This window comes from Peromyscus californicus, unplaced genomic scaffold (assembly GCF_007827085.1).
Source record: "Peromyscus californicus insignis strain IS unplaced genomic scaffold, ASM782708v3 Scaffold_12__1_contigs__length_115047231, whole genome shotgun sequence".
Lineage (NCBI taxonomy): Eukaryota > Metazoa > Chordata > Mammalia > Rodentia > Cricetidae > Peromyscus > Peromyscus californicus.
In genome coordinates, this window is record NW_026294413.1 from 69,136,947 (window position 1) to 69,154,039 (window position 17,093).

Here is a 17,093-nt window from a genome sequence, read left to right on the forward strand (position 1 = left end):
CCGGTTTTAAATACAGATATTTATTTTGGATAAATCTCTTCGCGTTCAATAACAGCTCTCTCCTCAGAATTATCCATGTCAAAGTAATTACACCTGGCTGCCTACAGCGCTGGTATCCACCAGCCAACAAAATGAAGGGCAAAGGGGGAAATACAGAGAAAGTGCCTGTGCTGGTCAGGGGAATCCAGAGGGAAGGGAGAGTCAGTAGTACAGCTTCCAGGGACCGGCAGGCCCTCTGGAGACCTTTTCTGGGAGGAAATGCCACGACAGCATCTTCCAAGCAGCCCCGGGCTGCAACTGCTCCTTCCCAAAAGTTCTTTCAAAAAAGTGCAAAAGTCAGGGTTTCTCCCCAAGTTCTCCGTCTGGTCCCAGGATCCTGGTGCTTCAGGTAGGGCTCTGGAGGGCTTGAGCATTCAGGTACCCTGGCCCACTGCGGCAAGATATCAGCCTCAGGTAGGTGGCAAGCGTGATTAAGCCGCCATTGCGCGGGGCCGCACACAGACACAAGCCAAGGAGACGCGGTAGAGCCTGCGCTCCAGGCAGTAGCCATGATGGCAACCTTGCTGTCCGTAGCACGGCCGCCGGTAGAAGACCGTCTGGTTGTGGTAGAGGGGTACCGAGTTGCCCATCAGGTCCATGCGGGAGCCTGTCCGTAGGCTGACACAGTGTGGGCACAGGCATTTTGCATGGTACAGATCCTGGGGGACCCGGTTCAAGTCCCTGTCCAACCTGTAGAAACAGAGCTGATCAGTTCTGGAGGGACAGGCCAGAAGCAAGGGGCAGGTGGGGTGGAGCAGCTGCAGGAGAGAATGGCGAGGCTGTGGACTCGACTTCTTAAATCTGTACTGGCACCCCAGACTGTTTAACTCTGAATGCCACCCCACGCCTCTCTCAGATTTACTTCCTCCAACTCGAGTATAAGTAGGGGACGAAAGAGTAGCTTTCCTAGTGGCCCTGAATGCCAGGCCATAGCCATAGCAGCTTCTTCCCAAAGCACAGGGAGGTGAGTAGCATCCTGCCAGCCTGCAGCACACCAGCCCGGCATCTCTCTGACATGCTGAGGCTTCTTAGTAAGGTATTATATGTTTTGTGAGGTTTTTAAAATTACAATTATTCCAAAACTGGTGTGAGGCCTGTATGGTGGTACATGCCTGTAATCCTGGCACTTGAGGCACAGAGTGCCATGAGTTTGAGGCTAGCCTGTGCCACATAGAGAACTCCAGTCTAGCAGGGCTACTGAAAGAGACCCTGTGTCAAAAAAAAAAAAAAAAAAAACCCTCCAACTGCCTGAAAGCCAAGTACAAAAAGACATATAACAAACATTGACTGTCTCCTTTCATGAGTCTTACTTCCCAGGGAGAGTTGCTCCATATCCACCCTTCCAGATACTGTCCAAGCATATATTACAAGCACATCTAGGACATAGACAAGGATTTTTAACCTATTCAGATAAGATTTGTGGCAGCGGCCAGGCAGTAGTGGCGCACGCCTTTAATCCCAGCACTTGGGAGGCAGAGGCAGGCAGATCTTTGTGAGTTCGAGGCCAGCCTGGTCTACAGAGCGAGATCCAGGAAAGGCGCAAAGCTACACAGAGAAACCCTGTCTCGAAAAAACAAAAACAAACAAAAAAAAAAATTTGTGGCACCAAGAAAAAAAACAAAAACAAAACAAAACCAAAAAAAAAAAAAAACCCAACTACTGAAGATACTAAAAAAAAGTATTGTGTCTAATAACCTAGCAGGAAGCTCCAATATACTAGAACCATTTCCTATTCAAACTCTGGGAAATTGGGGTCCAGCTACTGCAAGCGTTTCCCAGAGCAGATTCCATAATAAATACCCTGGATTTTTTGTTGTTTGTTTGTTTTTAAAGCTTCTGCAATCAAATAAGTTCGGGGGAAACTAATGGTTATTTCTTGTTGATTTCTTGCCAACTTCAATGCACGGAGATCACTGTGAAGGGGTGGGGCTGTGTAGTGTTTCCCAAACTCACTTGACACCATAGTTTTTTGTCTGAGAAACAGCTTGTGGGACACGTGTTGTACAGAGCATATGTTGGAGAAAGTTTGCTAAGTGCTTATCAGGGTTTACTGCCTCTCAGAGAAGAGGATGGGTACAGGTGAGCCCACGCCAAACAGGTTTTCCAGGCAGCCTCTGAGGCTACTCCAAAGTATTATGAACTGATATCTTAGACATAACACCAGCTAGAGCTGACCGGCTCCCTGCACCAGGGAACATCTCCACCACACCCCTCAAAGGCAAAGCTAGGCAACTGAGACACGTGAGGAGTGGAAACAGAGAACCCTGGGAAAATGCAGAACTGCAGAAACATGTTCAGGATCCCTAAGACCCTAATTTGTAATACTTTGTTTCTCTATCCCAATTTCATATCATGGCACAAATAGAGAATTATAGTACTTATGTGACAAATTGTATAAAAGGCCAAGAGAACCATGGTTTTTGATTAAAAATAACAGGCCGAGGGATCTAGCCACCCACCTGCCCCACAAGAGTTGAGTGCCAGCGTTTGGCATAGTGGTCCTTGGTGTCTGCATCGCATATTATTGCATGATACTTTAGTTAGAAAAATGTGAGTTATGGTACAGACCAAACAAGAAACAAAATCAACATGAATACAAGATGCAGATACATTGTTTCGTTTGATCTATATATTAGCCTCTAGAATGTAATCTAGAGAAGGAAGGAAGGAAGCCAGCCTGAACTCGGAAAACATCACCCAACATAATGCAAAGAGGGCAGAGCTGAGGCTCAACTTCAGGCCTGTGTAACTCCCAAACTTGTCTGGTCTGTACAATTAAAAGAGGCTTGTAGGTCAAATTGAATGGAACTTTTTGGGTCCCTCATACATCCCCTGGAGGACACATTCAGGAGGGAAATAGTAGACTCACTCATAGCTCCAAGGAGAGATGGCCCTCCTGTTGAGGGGTCCATCCCTGCTGGCCTTGCAGGATTCTGGGTGGTAGGTGAGACTCAGAGGCTCTGGAGGAGACGTAGATGCAGGGTTCCACGTCAGCAACTCCTGAGTGGAGTCTTGTTCTTTGCTGGGGCAGCAGCTGGGCCAATGACTACAGTCATTCCGGATCTCTGAACTGATGATGTGGGTTCCCATGATCATAGCCAAGAATGCAGCAACCTATAAGCAAAGGCCAGTGAGAAAGGTACTATGAGGTCTCCATCCAATATCAGTCTCCCCTGGCAGCTCCCTGAGACCAGAAACCTGGAAGCTTAGCTTCCCTACACACTCAGTACCATCCCTGCTCCTTTCCCTCTCCGCCAGGCCTCTGCCAGACATCAGGGCCACTCACCTGGTACATGCTGGACACTGCTCACTCAGCCACAGGTGCTACCCTGTCTGACAGGCCTTCTGGAAGCAGGCTGACTGGAGCAGTGGAGGTGTCCTGGTTTTATTTCAGCAAACCTGTTTTGTTTATTCAAATTTATTTCCACTATCTTTTGGAGGGAGTGACCTGAGATTAAAAAAAAAAAAAAAAACCAAAGGGAAAAAAAACCCAAAAAAACAAAAAAACCCCAACAACATAAAGCCCGGGAGTGTTGCCAAAAGCTGTTTAAGTGCTACCCTCATGGAAGCTGTAATGGCTGTCATTATCAGCCTGGCAGCTGATTGGGTAAATTTTGTTCCTTGCACTTTCCGGGCGGGGGTCGTAGTAATAGCTTTCTGTAATTCTGTCTCTGTCTCTGTGAATTGGCATGATGGGAATTTCCCTGGTTGGTATACTACTTCAAATTAAAGAATGTCATCTGGTCTCCCTTCCAGAGGCACCATTTTCACTCCTGCCGAGGCCCTGACCTCCAACTGTCCCTCTTCTTACTTGATGTCCCTGGTCACCTGTCTTAAGGAACATTTCCCTCCTCTGGATCTTTTTTACCTCCCTCCCCTTGTGCTTGGACCCCTCCTCATTTTGATGACCCCAACTCTTTGGAGCACCATCATCTTGTGAGCATGAGTTCTCCTTCACTGTCCATTACTGCCCTCAAAGTCCCTTTGCCTCTCAATTTGCTACCCCATCCCCATCCCTGTCCCTAGACCTTCCCTGACCTCTTCCTGGGATGAGGATGCCGCCCTCATCAGGCAGTGCTACCAGAAGCATACACAGGGGTTTTCTGGTTGGGTGGGCAAGACTTCCTCTGTTTGCCCAGAGACCTCTGCCCCACCCCAATACACTCATACACACTGTCTCTAGAATAATGTCTAGTGATTTGCATGTGCTTTCCCTCAGAAAATACTCCTGAAGTAACCAAGGGATCAGAGAGTAAACAAAGGGAACCAAATAGTGTGTAGCATAAAGGACCATAAAATAGTCTCAAAGAAGAGGTGTCATAACAACGGAGGGCATTCTCAAGAGTTGGAAGAAACTGCTTTGGTGACTCCTGGGGCATGGAACAGTGGGAGGCACATTGGTGGCCAGGGTTAGAACACTGAGGAAGAGCAATAAAGCCAGGAATATCTTCAGTCGATGCCCACGCCCACCCTTGGCCCAGTGCTCCTGGATACCATCTCCCTATATACGCTGCTGGTCTTGCTCCTACGCACTTGAGTGTGCCAGATGTGGTGCTAAACTCTAATCACATCATCTTATTCTGTCCTGACAATAAAACTATGGCATAAAACTATAATCCTCATATTACAGATGAAGAAAGTGAGACCCAACAAAATTTAATAATCTACCCAAGGTTTACACAGTTAGAAAGACTCTTGAGCTGGTTTTCCATTCCAGCCCTCAATAACTCCAATCCTAAGCTCCTAGCATGAGCCAATCCTCCATTGGCTGTGGATGGAAGGGGCGCCCCCCCACAGTGAATGTGTCCCTGTTCACCTGGACTTGTGCTGGACGGTTTCATTTGCACCTGCCCAAGACCACAGGGCATTCCTGCCCACTTTGGCGTTCAGCCCTGCTGGCTGGGATCCATTGTTCCAGCTTCCTGTTCCTCAGGCTTTTGTCTGGCACATGGCCTCAGGTGGCTTGTGGTGTTCCTTAGCAACCCCAAGCCCAGAAGAGGGTCCTTTAGCTAGCCTGTGCTGTTTCCAAGAGCAGGATTCCTACAGGTGCCCCCAGTCACAGCCCTAGGGAGCAGACCCTGGACAGTGCACAAGGGGGTGCTCTTAGGCACTGAAAATGATCCCAGCTTCTTGTCTCAACTGCTGACACTGCAGAATGGAACTGGCCTGGGTGACTGGGACACTGTTTTTCACGATAGGCATTTGGGGTCTCTCTCTACCTCTGTACCTCAGGCCAGAGGAAACCTCTGAAAGGAAGATGGAAGATCCCTCTAAGTACACGGTCTTCCCCAGGGTTGGCTTTCCCTCTACCATGATGACCAGACTGACCCATGAACCTATTCTCTGAGCCACAGGCCCCCACCCCACCCTGCTTGCTCAGCCTCTGGCCTTATCTCATTAGCAGCTTTGTGGGACTCTTTAGGGTGACTCCCTGCCATGAGAAACATTTTCCAGAGGGTTTCCTGCTGGGGTGACTAGTTTTGGAATCCCTGAGTCATTTCAGCTTCCAGGGAATCCTTGGGGGTGTGGGGGGTGGTAACGGGGAGACTCCTGGGGGCGGGAGCAAGGAAGGGTTGGCCCAACATCTGACGTTAGGAGTACCCTCCCAACACGTCCCTACTTGCCTGAGACTGATCTGGCAGCCAAACAGGGCTGGCATTCCTACCCCTGTGTCCCTGAGAAAAGAGGTCAGCACCTGCCAGGAAAGGGCAGGGGAAAATGGGATGAGCTACTTCTGTCCTTTGCTTGGAAAAGCTCTTGGTGCTTGCAGTGAGTTCAAATACAACTACCCCACAACGTATCAAAAGGGTACTCGTGCCCTTACCTGCTGCCTTGACATTTTAGTCTGTTCATGACCTTGGATGATCCTTCCGCACAGCCCTCCTCATTGGTAAGAGTGTACGTGGTATAGTATATGTGTACCTGGGAGGGTGGGGGGTGACATTGATGTGAGTGACCTTAGAGGTACCTAAGATTAGCTGCCCTGGACCTAAGGTCCTAAGACAGTGCAGCATCCACGGGATTCAGTTCATTTCTACTCATAAGAAGCTAGGACATGGATTATTAGGATACTGAGGTACTGCTCTTAGCAATGGGGCATCCCCACCACACTTCTCTAAGGACAAAGATGGATACTCTGGAACAGTATCCCCACATTCTTATTTGTAGGTGATAATGGCCCTGGCTGCTAATCATTTTAAAAGATTTATTTTTATTATTTTAATTAGGTGTATGGGGGGCGGGGGGAGTATGTGCACACGAATGCAAGTGCTCACAGAGGTCAGAGGTGTGAGATCCCCCTGGAGCTGGGGTTACAGACAGTTGTAAGCCACCTGATGTGGGTGCTGGGAATTGAACTCAGGTCCTCAAGAAGAGCAGTCAGTGCTCTTAACCACTGAGCCATCTCTCCAGCCTGCTAATTATTTTTAGTACAATTGATAACTACAGAATAATTAAGCTCAGAATTTCTGGGAAACACTTGGAGCTGGCAGATGAAGAGGGCAAGGACCCAGGAAAGGCACCTCTCCGAGGATAACTCAGTTTTGCCCTATATTCACAGCTCCTATGTCCATTCATCCACTCACCAAACATTTACTGAGCGTCTACTTACTACACACCAGTCGCTGACATTCTAAGTGTTAGAAATGAAGAGGAGCCGGGCGGCGGTGGCGCACGCCTTTAATCCCAGCCAGGTGGATCTCTGTGAGTTCGAGGCCAGCCTGGTCTACAGAGCAAGATCCAGGACAGGCACCAAAACTACACAGAGAAACCCTGTCTCGAAAATCCAAAAAGAAAAGAAGAAAAAAAAAAGAAATGAAGAGGAAGACAAGACAGACAATGCTGCTTTCAGATTATAATAGAAAACACTAGAACAGGGAGGCTGGAGAGGTGGCTCAGCGGTTAAGAGCACTGACTGCTCTTCTGAAGGACCTGGGTTCAATTCCCAGCACCCACATGGCAGCTCACAACTGTCTGTAACTCCAGTTCCAGGGGATCTGGCACCCTCACATAGACAATAAATACATTCAGGGAAAACACCAATGTACATAAAATAAAAATAAATAAAATTAAAAAAAAAGAGACGAAACAGTGCTATGACATAGGAAGGGCGCAGAGCTGCCGTGGAGGTGAGAGCCTGGAGACGGTGGGAAGAGACTCTGGGAAAGCCTCCCTCTTTGGCATGACGACAGGAAGGGTCTGGAGGAAGGAATGCCTAAGCAAAGTCCTAGAGGTGGGTAAGCATTTGACACATTTCAGACGCACACAGGACAACGTGAATGGAAAACTAGGGGTGAAGAGGAGAGTGGGGTGGGATGAGGTGGAACATCAGGGTGGGACAAGGAAGGAAGAAGATGGCTGGACCCTGCTGGGAAGAAGAAAGAGTAGAAAAGAAGGCTGGGCCTGGGAAGACAGAAAAGAGTTCCTTCTTTGCTGCTCCTTGAATGTGGCCAGGGCAGACCTTGGCACGAGGCTGCTCTCTGCAAGGTTTCAGCCCCGGAGGAGTTTTCTCCTCTGTCTGTACCCTGGGGCCAGAACTCTTCCTATTTGAACTCCCGAGTACCTTCAGAGGGCAGAAGAAAGGCTCCCACTCCCTTGACTAAGAACATCTTGTTTTCATGAAAGAGCTGTTATTCGAAGAAAATTCGCTATTTTTGAAGAAAAGCAAAGTGCTAGGCACTTTCCATCCGAGTTCTCCTCACCAAAGCAAGGAGGAATTCAAACTCCAAGATGGTCTATGACTTGACCAAGGTAACATGGCTAATAAGCCATGACTCCTTCCCAGTACAGAAGCTGCCCCTTACCTGTGTTCATTCCTGAGGCCCTGAGAGCCCCGCCCATCGCTCAAACTACTACCTTCCCTGGACCGTTCACATCCTTTCTCCTTAGCTTCTGGCCTGTGTCTATTTCTCTATGCCCGTCCGAGCACTTAGGTCTGGGGACCAAAGTGTCCCATCCACCTGTGTTTTTGTACTGGTGACCCTGGGTAAGGGGTCATACCCCGTCACTCCCCATCATGCCACGGCAGCCAAGCTAGATCATCTCCCCCCAGAGACTGGAGTCTGGAGGACAGAAGGTCTTCCCTAGTGACCACTGCCAGTCACACTAGAAATGGGACAGGAGAACTCTCACTCCGGATGTATTTAGACACTTTAAAGTTCCTTTTCGTTCTCATGGAATCTGAGTATGTTCAAGGCCTCCGAGTCGTGCATGAGGTCTGCACACCAGCACTACTGCTGAGCCTGGCCAGAGCCATCACCGTCCATCCTGGGTTCATCCGGGAACTCTCACTGAGCCATCCCCTAAATGCTACCTCTCCCCTCTGCAGGGGGTTCCACGGAGTAAGGTGGCAAAGGGTCTGGGGCAAACACTCTCCCCACAGGCGGTCCTGGGAAGTGCCTGTGGGTAAGCCTGTGGAACACTGAGACGCCTTGGAGGAAGGAGTGGCCTCCAAGCCTCCCGTTCACAAAAGTCCTTAAATACGATTTCAGAAGCTCTCTCCTAAAGAGGTTACGACTAAGCTCGCTATTTCGTGCTTTAAGCGTTCATTTGTTAAACGTAAACACTGGGCATACACTGCAGCTTTCCACCTCTGTTTAGCAGCTTGCTTTCCAAATACCAGGGACATCCCCACCCCAGCTCCAGTGGAAGAAGACAGGGCTCTCTCAACCCTCCAAGAAGCTCTGATGTGTATCTCTTCAAAGTAAGGGCCAGCAAAGAGGGGTGACTGGAGGGAGGCCGGCAGGAAGAGTTTAGAAGGCAAAGAGATCGAGTTCAGCTGAAAGTCCCGATTCCAGGCCCTCTGAAAGAGTTCTGCCCACGGTCTCCACCCCAACGGCTCCAGTAGCAGCGAGAGCCAACCAGAAGAAGAGAAACAGGCCCAGACCGGCAAAGGAGGCTAAAAGGCGGCGCAACCGGCCAGCCTGCGTTCTAGGGCCAGACGCTCAGGCTTCACGTTTTCTTCTCGAGGGCCAGAATCTTTGTTCGACACCAGACTCCAAGCCTGTGCCCGGCTGGACCTCCCCGGCTCGCCCTCCCGCCGCCCGCTGCAAAGTCAGCCACGGTGAAAAAACCGCCAGGAGCCCAGCGCGGCGGAAGCAGCGCGTTCCCTCCCGGGGGGGAAAAGACAGATGTGGGGCTAATGAAAGGGAGGCAGGGAGAGGCGTGGGGCTGGCGGGGGAGAGCGGGGGCGTGGCGGGCAGAGCCGAGCTCCCCCGAGCGCGCAGACCAGACCACCCGCCGGTCGGCCGCGCTGGTCCGGAGGACGAAGGTGCAGGGACCAGGGGCCCGGCTAGGGCGTGCCGTTTGGCCCGAGGGTCGGGAGCTGAAACTCTACACCGCCGCGGAAAGGATCGTCCCCTTTCTCCGCAGCTTCCCCTTCCCCCTCCCTCCCCTTCTCTTAATCCCCTGGACTGAGACCCCGAGGGAGGAGTGGGCCCGGTGGGGGGGGAGGAGACAGAGCTTGCTGAGTCCCCGGGAGCCGGAGCACCCCGGGCAGGGGAGGGAAGGGGCGCGGTGTGAGAGGGGTGAGCGGGGCCACGCGCGACCCGGGACCTCTTCTAGCCCTCAGTGCCCGCACCCCGACCCCAAGCGAGCCTGCAAGGACCGCTCCTCCCCTTCTCTGCTCCCTTGGCTCTGTGGCCTTTTTCTTCGTTCCCCAAGATAACCAGGAGCTTCCCTAAGCTTCGGGGCGCGCCGAGGGGCCGGGTCCAGGGAGTGTGAACGGGGACTGGGTGCCCGGGGCAAAGGGTGGCGCGCACCCACGGGCGCTGAGACCGAGAGGTGCCTGGCGGGGCAGTGCTGAGAACGAAGGGTGGCCCGGAGAGCCCGCCTCGGTGCGGGCCTGGGCAGAGCGGCCAGCTCCACCGCCACGCGCTCGTGGGCCTTCGGCGGCGGCCTGCCTGGGCGCTGACTTGGGCGAGTTTGGAGCCACGCAGTGGAGTTCTCGCTCCTCCACCTCCTCCTCCTCCTCCTCCTTCCCCGCGGGTCCCGCCGCAGTGCCCCGGCAGCCGCGACCACAGTCCTGGGAGCACCGCTCTGCGCCGCGGGGGGGAGGGTTGGCCCCAGGAGTCGCTCGTCCAGCCCAACCACCCGGGCAGCTTCTCCCAGCCCTCGGGGCTAGCCTGAGCTGCCTGGAGAGAGGCGTCGAAAGCAGCCGCAGCTCCTGCCTCCTGCCTCCTCGCCGGCCTGGGACGGGAGCTTTGGGCCCATGTGTGGCCAAGAGGCCTCTGCAGCCTAAGGCCACAGCCGTGGGGGGCCTTGTGCCCCCCCGGGAGACCCTGGAGACAGTTTAGATCGCGCCCCTTGGATGAGGTCCCGCAGCGACGCCCAGGCCCGCCCCATTCCTTCTCCTGCCTGGCCAAGCTGCCTCCCTTTTGGAAAGTTTTGTGGGTTTTCTTTCTCTTCCTCCAACTTTGGGGGAGGCATCTCGTCAAGCGCCACAGCTTGGGGTGACCTTCTGGCTTGGAGGCCGGGAACCATGGCGAGGGGCAGCCATCGCTGAAGTCAGCGAAACTGAGCCTGGTCTGACGACGGCGACGCTGGAGGCCAGAGCCATGGCCATTGCCACGTCGGTGAGTCCACCAGGGAGAGGAGGCTTGCCAAGCAGAGACCCCCCCAACCCGCTCTTTGGCACTGTCGCGTTTATTTGTACCCAATCTTTGTGACCTCTTCTCCCAGAAGCTGTGTCCTCTCTCTTTGTTTTCTTTCTCCCTCTCCCGGTGCCTTCTGGTTCTGGGTTGGCCCCTCCTCCCCTCTCCCTACTCTCTTTCTTTATAGTGGCTGTGGTTAGACGGAGGAGTGGGGGAGTGTAACCCCAGCCCTATCTGCTCTTTTCTGGGTGGGAACAGGTGGCCACTGGTGGTTGGCAGGGGCTCGGGACTGGGAGGTAAGTAAAAGGAGTTTTCTGGCAGAGACCAGGCAGCCCAAGGGAAATGGAAGGCCAAGGAAGCCCAACTCTAGAAGGTTGGAAAAAATGGGGCCCGTGAACAAGCAGGGGAACATAATATAGAAGAGGGGAGATGGTATCAGCCTGCCTCGGGCCACTGTCTGGTAACTGGGGACAAAGGGAAGCTTGCTGGGATTGCAGGAGGAGGCCTACCAGAAAATTCAGTGGCACACCACCACCCCAGTAAGTCAGCCATTCCCTCACCAGTCAGCTAGGCCCCTAGGAGGAGATAGAGTAGGGTGATCACACCCATTATCCATCATTCTCTCAGCAGCTCTGGCCTGGGTTTAGGCAAACGGCAAAGCACGGGGCCCCATTGGGTAGAATTCAAACCTAATACAGGGAGGAGCCACACAGCCCCACCTCTGCTCTGTCCTGGAGTCTGTAGAACAAGCCCATTCCTCCTCACACTTCTCCAGCCCTTGCTGGGCATTCCCAGGGAAGGCCACCTGCCTCCCCACACTCTGGCTGTGGGAAGGAAAACTATGAACGTAAAAAGCATGGACCGCAGGGCACCCACCCTCCTGTTCCCCGTGAGCATGGTTCCAATTTTCATTCCTTAGACAAAACCCTTTAGTCCCTTGGTGGCAGGGTGCCTTTGGGAGTGCCAGAGCTGCTGTCAGCACCCTGGAGTTACTGTCACCTTTGAAGTCCAGAAGGTGTGTGGGGGAAGGGTATTCATACTAAGGAAACTCGCAGGACCGATCATAACAATAGTGACATTTATAATTTACGCACCTGGCCCTGTGCTAAATTTTGCCGTGATCTTTTGGTGCGTTGTTTCGTGGAGCTCTCAACTTTATGAGGACATGTTACCATCCCAAAATAGGTATTTGGCTATCGATAGAATTCTTCAAGGGAGGAAACTACAGTACAGTGATGTTTAAAACCAGTTTAAGGTATCCAGGCAAGAAAGGGACTCAACCCCAAGACCACCTGCACTTAGAACTTTGTCTTAATCTCTGGCTAGATCCAAAGTACTAATTTCTGGTTTTCAGTTAGAACGAAAGGTGTAGGGGCTGGGGACATGGCTCAGTTGGTAAAGTGATTTCTGCCTGAACTAAGGACCTGGGTTTGGTCCCTGGCACCCATATAAAAAGCCATGTGCAGGGGTGTGTACCTGCAATCCCATCACCGGAGAGGCAGAGATAAGAGGATCCCAGACATTTGTTGACTACCTGGTCTAGCTGAATCAGTGAGCTCCAGATTCAGACTCTCTCAAAAACATTAATAAAGTGGAGCGTGAGTAAGGAAGATGCCCACCATCAGCCTCTGGCCTCCTCCTCATGCGTGTGCATACACATGGAAGGGAGGGAGAGTACAGAGCCAACCAGCAATCAGTGTTACGTGTTTAGTGTGCTTTCTCTTTGTAGACTGTATCCTTTAGAAGCTGCAGTATAATCAGAAACAGTGTGGTGCGGGCCAGGCCTGTAGCTTAGTGGTAGAGCATTTGCCTGGCATGCAGAAGGACCTGCGTTTGGCCCCAGCACCCTGAGGAGGGAAGGAAAGGTGGGTGGTTGTTTGGAAGGAGTGAAAGGGCTGGACAACTTGCCTTCTGGTACAAAGCGGATCCCAGAGGACCAGCCTGCTTGTGAGTGAACAGACCTTCCTTCTCCCGCCGTCTAGCAGCATCCCGCTGCTGATGGAGATTTGTCTGTCTGTTTGATGATGATGTTTGTTTGTTTGTTTTTTATAGTATTACAGATTGAACCTAAAACCTCAAACATTCTAGGGAAGTGTGCTTGCTATCCCTGAGTTACATACTCAGATACTCGGTGGTTTTGTTTGTTTGTTTTGAGGCAGAGTATGATGTAGCTCAGACTGGCCTTAAACCCCTGATCCTCATGCCTCCACTTCCCACGTGCAGGGGTAACTGGCGTGTGCCACCACAACCCCAGTAGCAAAAGATAGACTCCAGGGCTTTGCGCATGCTAAGGTGACCACTCCACCAACTGAGTTACACCCCAAGTCCCCCAGCCTTCTTCTCATTTTGAGATAGGGTGTTACTCGGTTGCCCAGGCTGGCCTCAAACTTTCAACCAGAGGATGGCTTCAGTCTCCCAAGTAGCTGAGATTGTAGGCCTCTGTTGCCAGACTCGGTTTAACAAAATACTTTTACTTATCTATTGTAGTTATGTGTACGTGTGTATCTGCGTGTGGCTATGTACACATGAGTGCAGGTGCCCTCAGAGGCTAGAGGCATTGGATCCCCTGGAACTAGACTAACATGTAGTTGTAAGTTAGGTAGTGTGGCTGCTGAGAACCAAACGTGGGTCCTCTGGAAGATGAGTGTCCACTTTTAACCACGGAGCCATCCCTTCAGGCCCTGACTGGAGACTTTTAACTGAATTAGAGAGTCCACCTGGCTACCTGGCCAGCAGTGTCTGCCTGACTGTTCTCCGGTGTCTCTGGGTGAGCCACAGCTGCCTGGGATCCTCCTGGCAGTCGGTCATTGAGAAATCACAACTGAAGCCGATAATGTGCTGTGATATTCTGAGTGGATAAAATAAACTCAGGTCTACTAAAGGACATCATGGAATAAGAGCACTGAGGAGCTAGAACTGAGGGCGGTCGAGTACAGGAGCCATACACACACCTTACTCACCGGGGAGTCACTGTTCCTCTACTCTACTGATGTGCTAATACAATAAAAAACTTTAAAAGAAAGAAGGGTTGGTGAGATGGCCTAGTAGGCCGAGGCACTTGAGGCCAAGTCTAATGGCACAAGTTCAGTCCCCAGAACCCACCCGGTGGAAGGAGAGAACCGGCTCCTGCAGGTTGTCCTCTGTCCTCCACGTGTGCACTGTGACATGCATACACACAAACAGAATACATACATGTGGAAAGGACATCACACTTGTGGTTGTAGATGGGCCACAGAGAGCGCTCTTGAGGGAGTCTAGGCTCTGACGTCAGTCCACGCTCTGACGAGTGCATCAGCCACATGCCACGGGACCACGCCTAAACCTGTGTCCTGTTTTCCTCTAACATGGAGATTATGAGAATTAGATCTAGTGTAAAGACTGAAACAGTCCCTGGCGCTTTGAGTTTGTGACTTGGTACCTGAGCTCATGGCCCTCAATGGGAAAAGCTTCGGTTCCCTGCTAGACAGGCCTGGAAAGAGACGTCCTCCCGTCCTGCCTCTGCCTCTTCTGGTGGAACTGTGGTTGTCCAGGCTAGGAAGAGCAGTGGCTTCTGTTTGCTTGCTTTCTCAAGCATGCCTTAACACTCCGTCTACACGAGGCTTCTTCCAGGCTCCCTCAGAAAGGTGGGTCTCCATAGTTGCTCAGTCTAACCTTTTACTTGGAGGAGTAATCACTGGGGGACAGAGGGAACACAAAAGAAATTCTGTGCGAGATCTCTTCATGTGCTCAACAAACGTGTATGGAGGACCAGTTCTGAGTGGGACCCTACTGTAGGGGTGTAGCAGCCCCTGTTCTTACAGGGCTTTTAGTGTCGTAGCAGAACTCAATAATAATGCAACCTAAGTAATAGAGTTCTGAAGGAAACAGTAAGTGGATACAGACACGGAATGTGATGGGAAGGGAGTAAAAAGGCCTCCCTTGAGGAGACATTTTCTCAGAGCTGAAGGATGACAAAGGATCAGTCAGATGGAGTCAGGAAAGAGTACTTGGAGTAGGGAAAATATAAGTGCAAAGGCACCAAGATAGAAAAGAGCTAGGTCAGAGACCGAGAAGGAAGAGGAGTGTGCCCTCCATGACGGTGGCCAGGCAGAGCCTAATCGGGAACAGCGATATGGTATATTTTTTTTTAAGCTTGAATGGAATGGGAGGCTGGTCTAGTCTCTACGTGCCCTCGTGTCTGTGTGTGAGAACTCTCCTCTCCTAACCTCCCCTACCAGGCCCAGCTTGCCAGGGCCCTCTACGACAACACTGCTGAGTCCCCTCAGGAGCTGTCCTTCCGCCGAGGGGATGTTCTACGGGTACTCCAGAGGGAGGGTGCTGGTGGACTGGACGGCTGGTGCCTTTGCTCCCTGCGTGGCCAGCAGGGTATTGTGCCTGCAAACAGAGTCAAGCTCCTGCCTGCTGGCCCGGCACCCAAGCCTAGCCTCTCCCCAGCGCCTCTCACCCAGCCTGGCTCATCATGTCCCACCCCAGAGCGTGGCAGTGAGGAACAGGAGGTAAGAACTGGGGCCTCTCCTCGTCCCAGGCCTGCCTGGCATTCTTGGCCCACTCCAGGGCCTGGGGATAGGTGTCGGGGAGATCCTGACTGAGTCGTTTTGCTGGCTGACGTCTCACTGCCGCCTGCTTCCAAGCTCAGCACAGGGAGTGTGGAGGGAGGAGGAGGATACAGTGTCTGTAAGTTCCTGAAGTCACGCACCTGTGTCAACCAACGACTTCCACTCCTGACATACTCTTCATCCCTTAGGTGTATGTGGTACCACCACCAGCTCGACCCTGCCCTGCCTCGGGACCTCCAGCTCGATCCTGCTCACCCTCTCCCGAGTCCATCTACAAGGTCCCCAGAGTCAATGGGACACAGCTGACTGCCCCCAGAGATGTGTTAGAGGTGTGAGCTCTGTGTATGTTGGATGAGGGCCAGAATTCTCAGGGGTGGTCTACTGCTGAGCTGAAGGCTAACACTGATCCCTCCCTCCAGGTCTATGATGTGCCTCCCAACATCCTCCGGGCTCCCTCCAACTGTCCGTATGACTCCCCAGCTTCCTTTTCCTGTCCTCTGGCTCCAGTTGTCCCAAAGACCCCTGGAGAGGATGAAGCTCCCTACGACGTGCCTCTAGCCTTGAAGCCATCTGCCGAGCTGGAGCCAGATCTGGAGCCAGATCTGGAGTGGGAAGGGGGCCGGGAACCAGGGCCTCCCCTCTACGCTGCCCCTTCAAACCTGAAACGGGCCTCAGCTCTCCTCAACCTGTATGAAGCCCCCGAGGAACTACTGGCAAATGGGGAGAGCAGGGACACAGATGAAGGCATCTATGATGTGCCGCTGCTGGGGCCCGAGTCACCGTCTCCAGAGTCACCCTCTCCAGGAGCGTCTTCCTCCACTGACCTGGACACTGTGGCCCAGCTTCTGACCAAAAGTCCTCCGCCCCAGCACAGGCCCAGGCTGCCCTCCACCGAGAGCCTGTCCCGCCGCCCTCTGCCTGCCCTGCCTGTCTCTGAGGCTCCCGCCCCTTCCCCAGCTCCCTCTCCTGCCCCAGGCCGAAAGGGCAGTATCCAGGACAGGCCTCTACCCCCTCCCCCACCCTGCCTGCCTGGTTATGGGGGCCTCAAACCTGAGGGAGATCCAGAGTGCAGGGAGGCAGACGATGATCCAGCAGGCCCTCACAACGAGTATGAAGGCATCCCGATGGCTGAGGAATATGACTACGTGCACCTCAAGGTGAGACCCTGGGCAGCCCCGCCAGGAGGGTCTCCCGAGCTCTTTCCTCCCCTCTGGCCTTCTGCCCTCCAGCCTGGGACTCCAGCACTCGTCCACACCACTTGAGCGAGTGCCACATCCAACCCTAATCCCAGCACAAAGCTAAACAGCTGTCCTGGGCAGTGCTAGGACTTCAAACTTTGATGCCAGGAATACTTTCCTGAAGGAGGGGAGGAGGGAGGGGCCCAGAGGCCATGGAGGCCTGCAGTCTGCCCCCTTTCCCTACCACTGACACGGGATCCCTCTGCAGGGTGTGGATAAAGCTCAGAGTTCTAGACCCCTGGATAAAGCTTTCCCAGCGGATCCCGAATTGCTGGAGAGGGGGCTGCCGGAACAGCAGGTAAACCTGGAGGGGTGTGCTAGACAAGACGGACTGGAGCCGAAGGGAGTAGATAAATAAATATTCCTGACCAAACGGTCCCTGAGATAGGGTGGGGCGGGCCTGAGATGGGAAGCGAGGACAGAGCAAAGAGGAGTTAGTCAATAGAAGGTGCTGGAACATGGCAGAGTTCAGTGGGAATTTAGGAAAAGAGGGAGAATGTGCTGGAAAGAAGTCAGGTAGCTAGGAGAGCAGAAAGAATTTCTGGGCGATGGATCAGAGCTGGCCAGGTGCCTTCTCTCCAGCAGTGAATTCCTGGGTTCCTAAGAAACTAAGCTGCGCTCCACCACTGAGTAACCTGGGGTTCTGTAGCAATTGCTTTATCCTTCTGGGC

General features: G+C 52.7%; 2 protein-coding genes across 4 annotated transcripts in view; one reads left to right on the forward strand and one right to left on the reverse strand.

Annotated features, from left to right (window-relative positions):
- The window catches only part of Il25 (interleukin 25), a 23,445-nt gene continuing 6,352 nt past the window's right edge, over positions 1-17,093 (reverse strand). The window contains exons 1-4 of one of the 3 annotated variants that reach the window (XM_052733222.1): positions 5,864-6,906; positions 3,326-3,438; positions 2,909-3,153; positions 1-729 (exon numbers count right to left, since the gene is read on the reverse strand). In XM_052733222.1, the coding sequence (XP_052589182.1) occupies positions 471-729; positions 2,909-3,153; positions 3,326-3,334 (513 nt within the window). In that variant the 5' untranslated portion in view covers positions 3,335-3,438; positions 5,864-6,906 and the 3' untranslated portion in view covers positions 1-470. Of the gene's footprint in view, positions 730-2,908; positions 3,154-3,325; positions 3,488-5,863; positions 6,907-17,093 lie in introns of those variants that run through there. The other 2 variants (XM_052733221.1, XM_052733220.1) reach the window with 2 other exon arrangements.
- The window catches only part of Efs (embryonal Fyn-associated substrate), a 10,091-nt gene continuing 2,261 nt past the window's right edge, over positions 9,264-17,093 (forward strand). Inside the window, exons 1-5 of the mRNA XM_052733217.1 lie at positions 9,264-10,610; positions 14,846-15,124; positions 15,373-15,513; positions 15,604-16,341; positions 16,631-16,720. Of these exons, the coding sequence (XP_052589177.1) occupies positions 10,593-10,610; positions 14,846-15,124; positions 15,373-15,513; positions 15,604-16,341; positions 16,631-16,720 (1,266 nt within the window). The 5' untranslated portion in view covers positions 9,264-10,592. The remainder of the gene's footprint in view (positions 10,611-14,845; positions 15,125-15,372; positions 15,514-15,603; positions 16,342-16,630; positions 16,721-17,093) is intronic.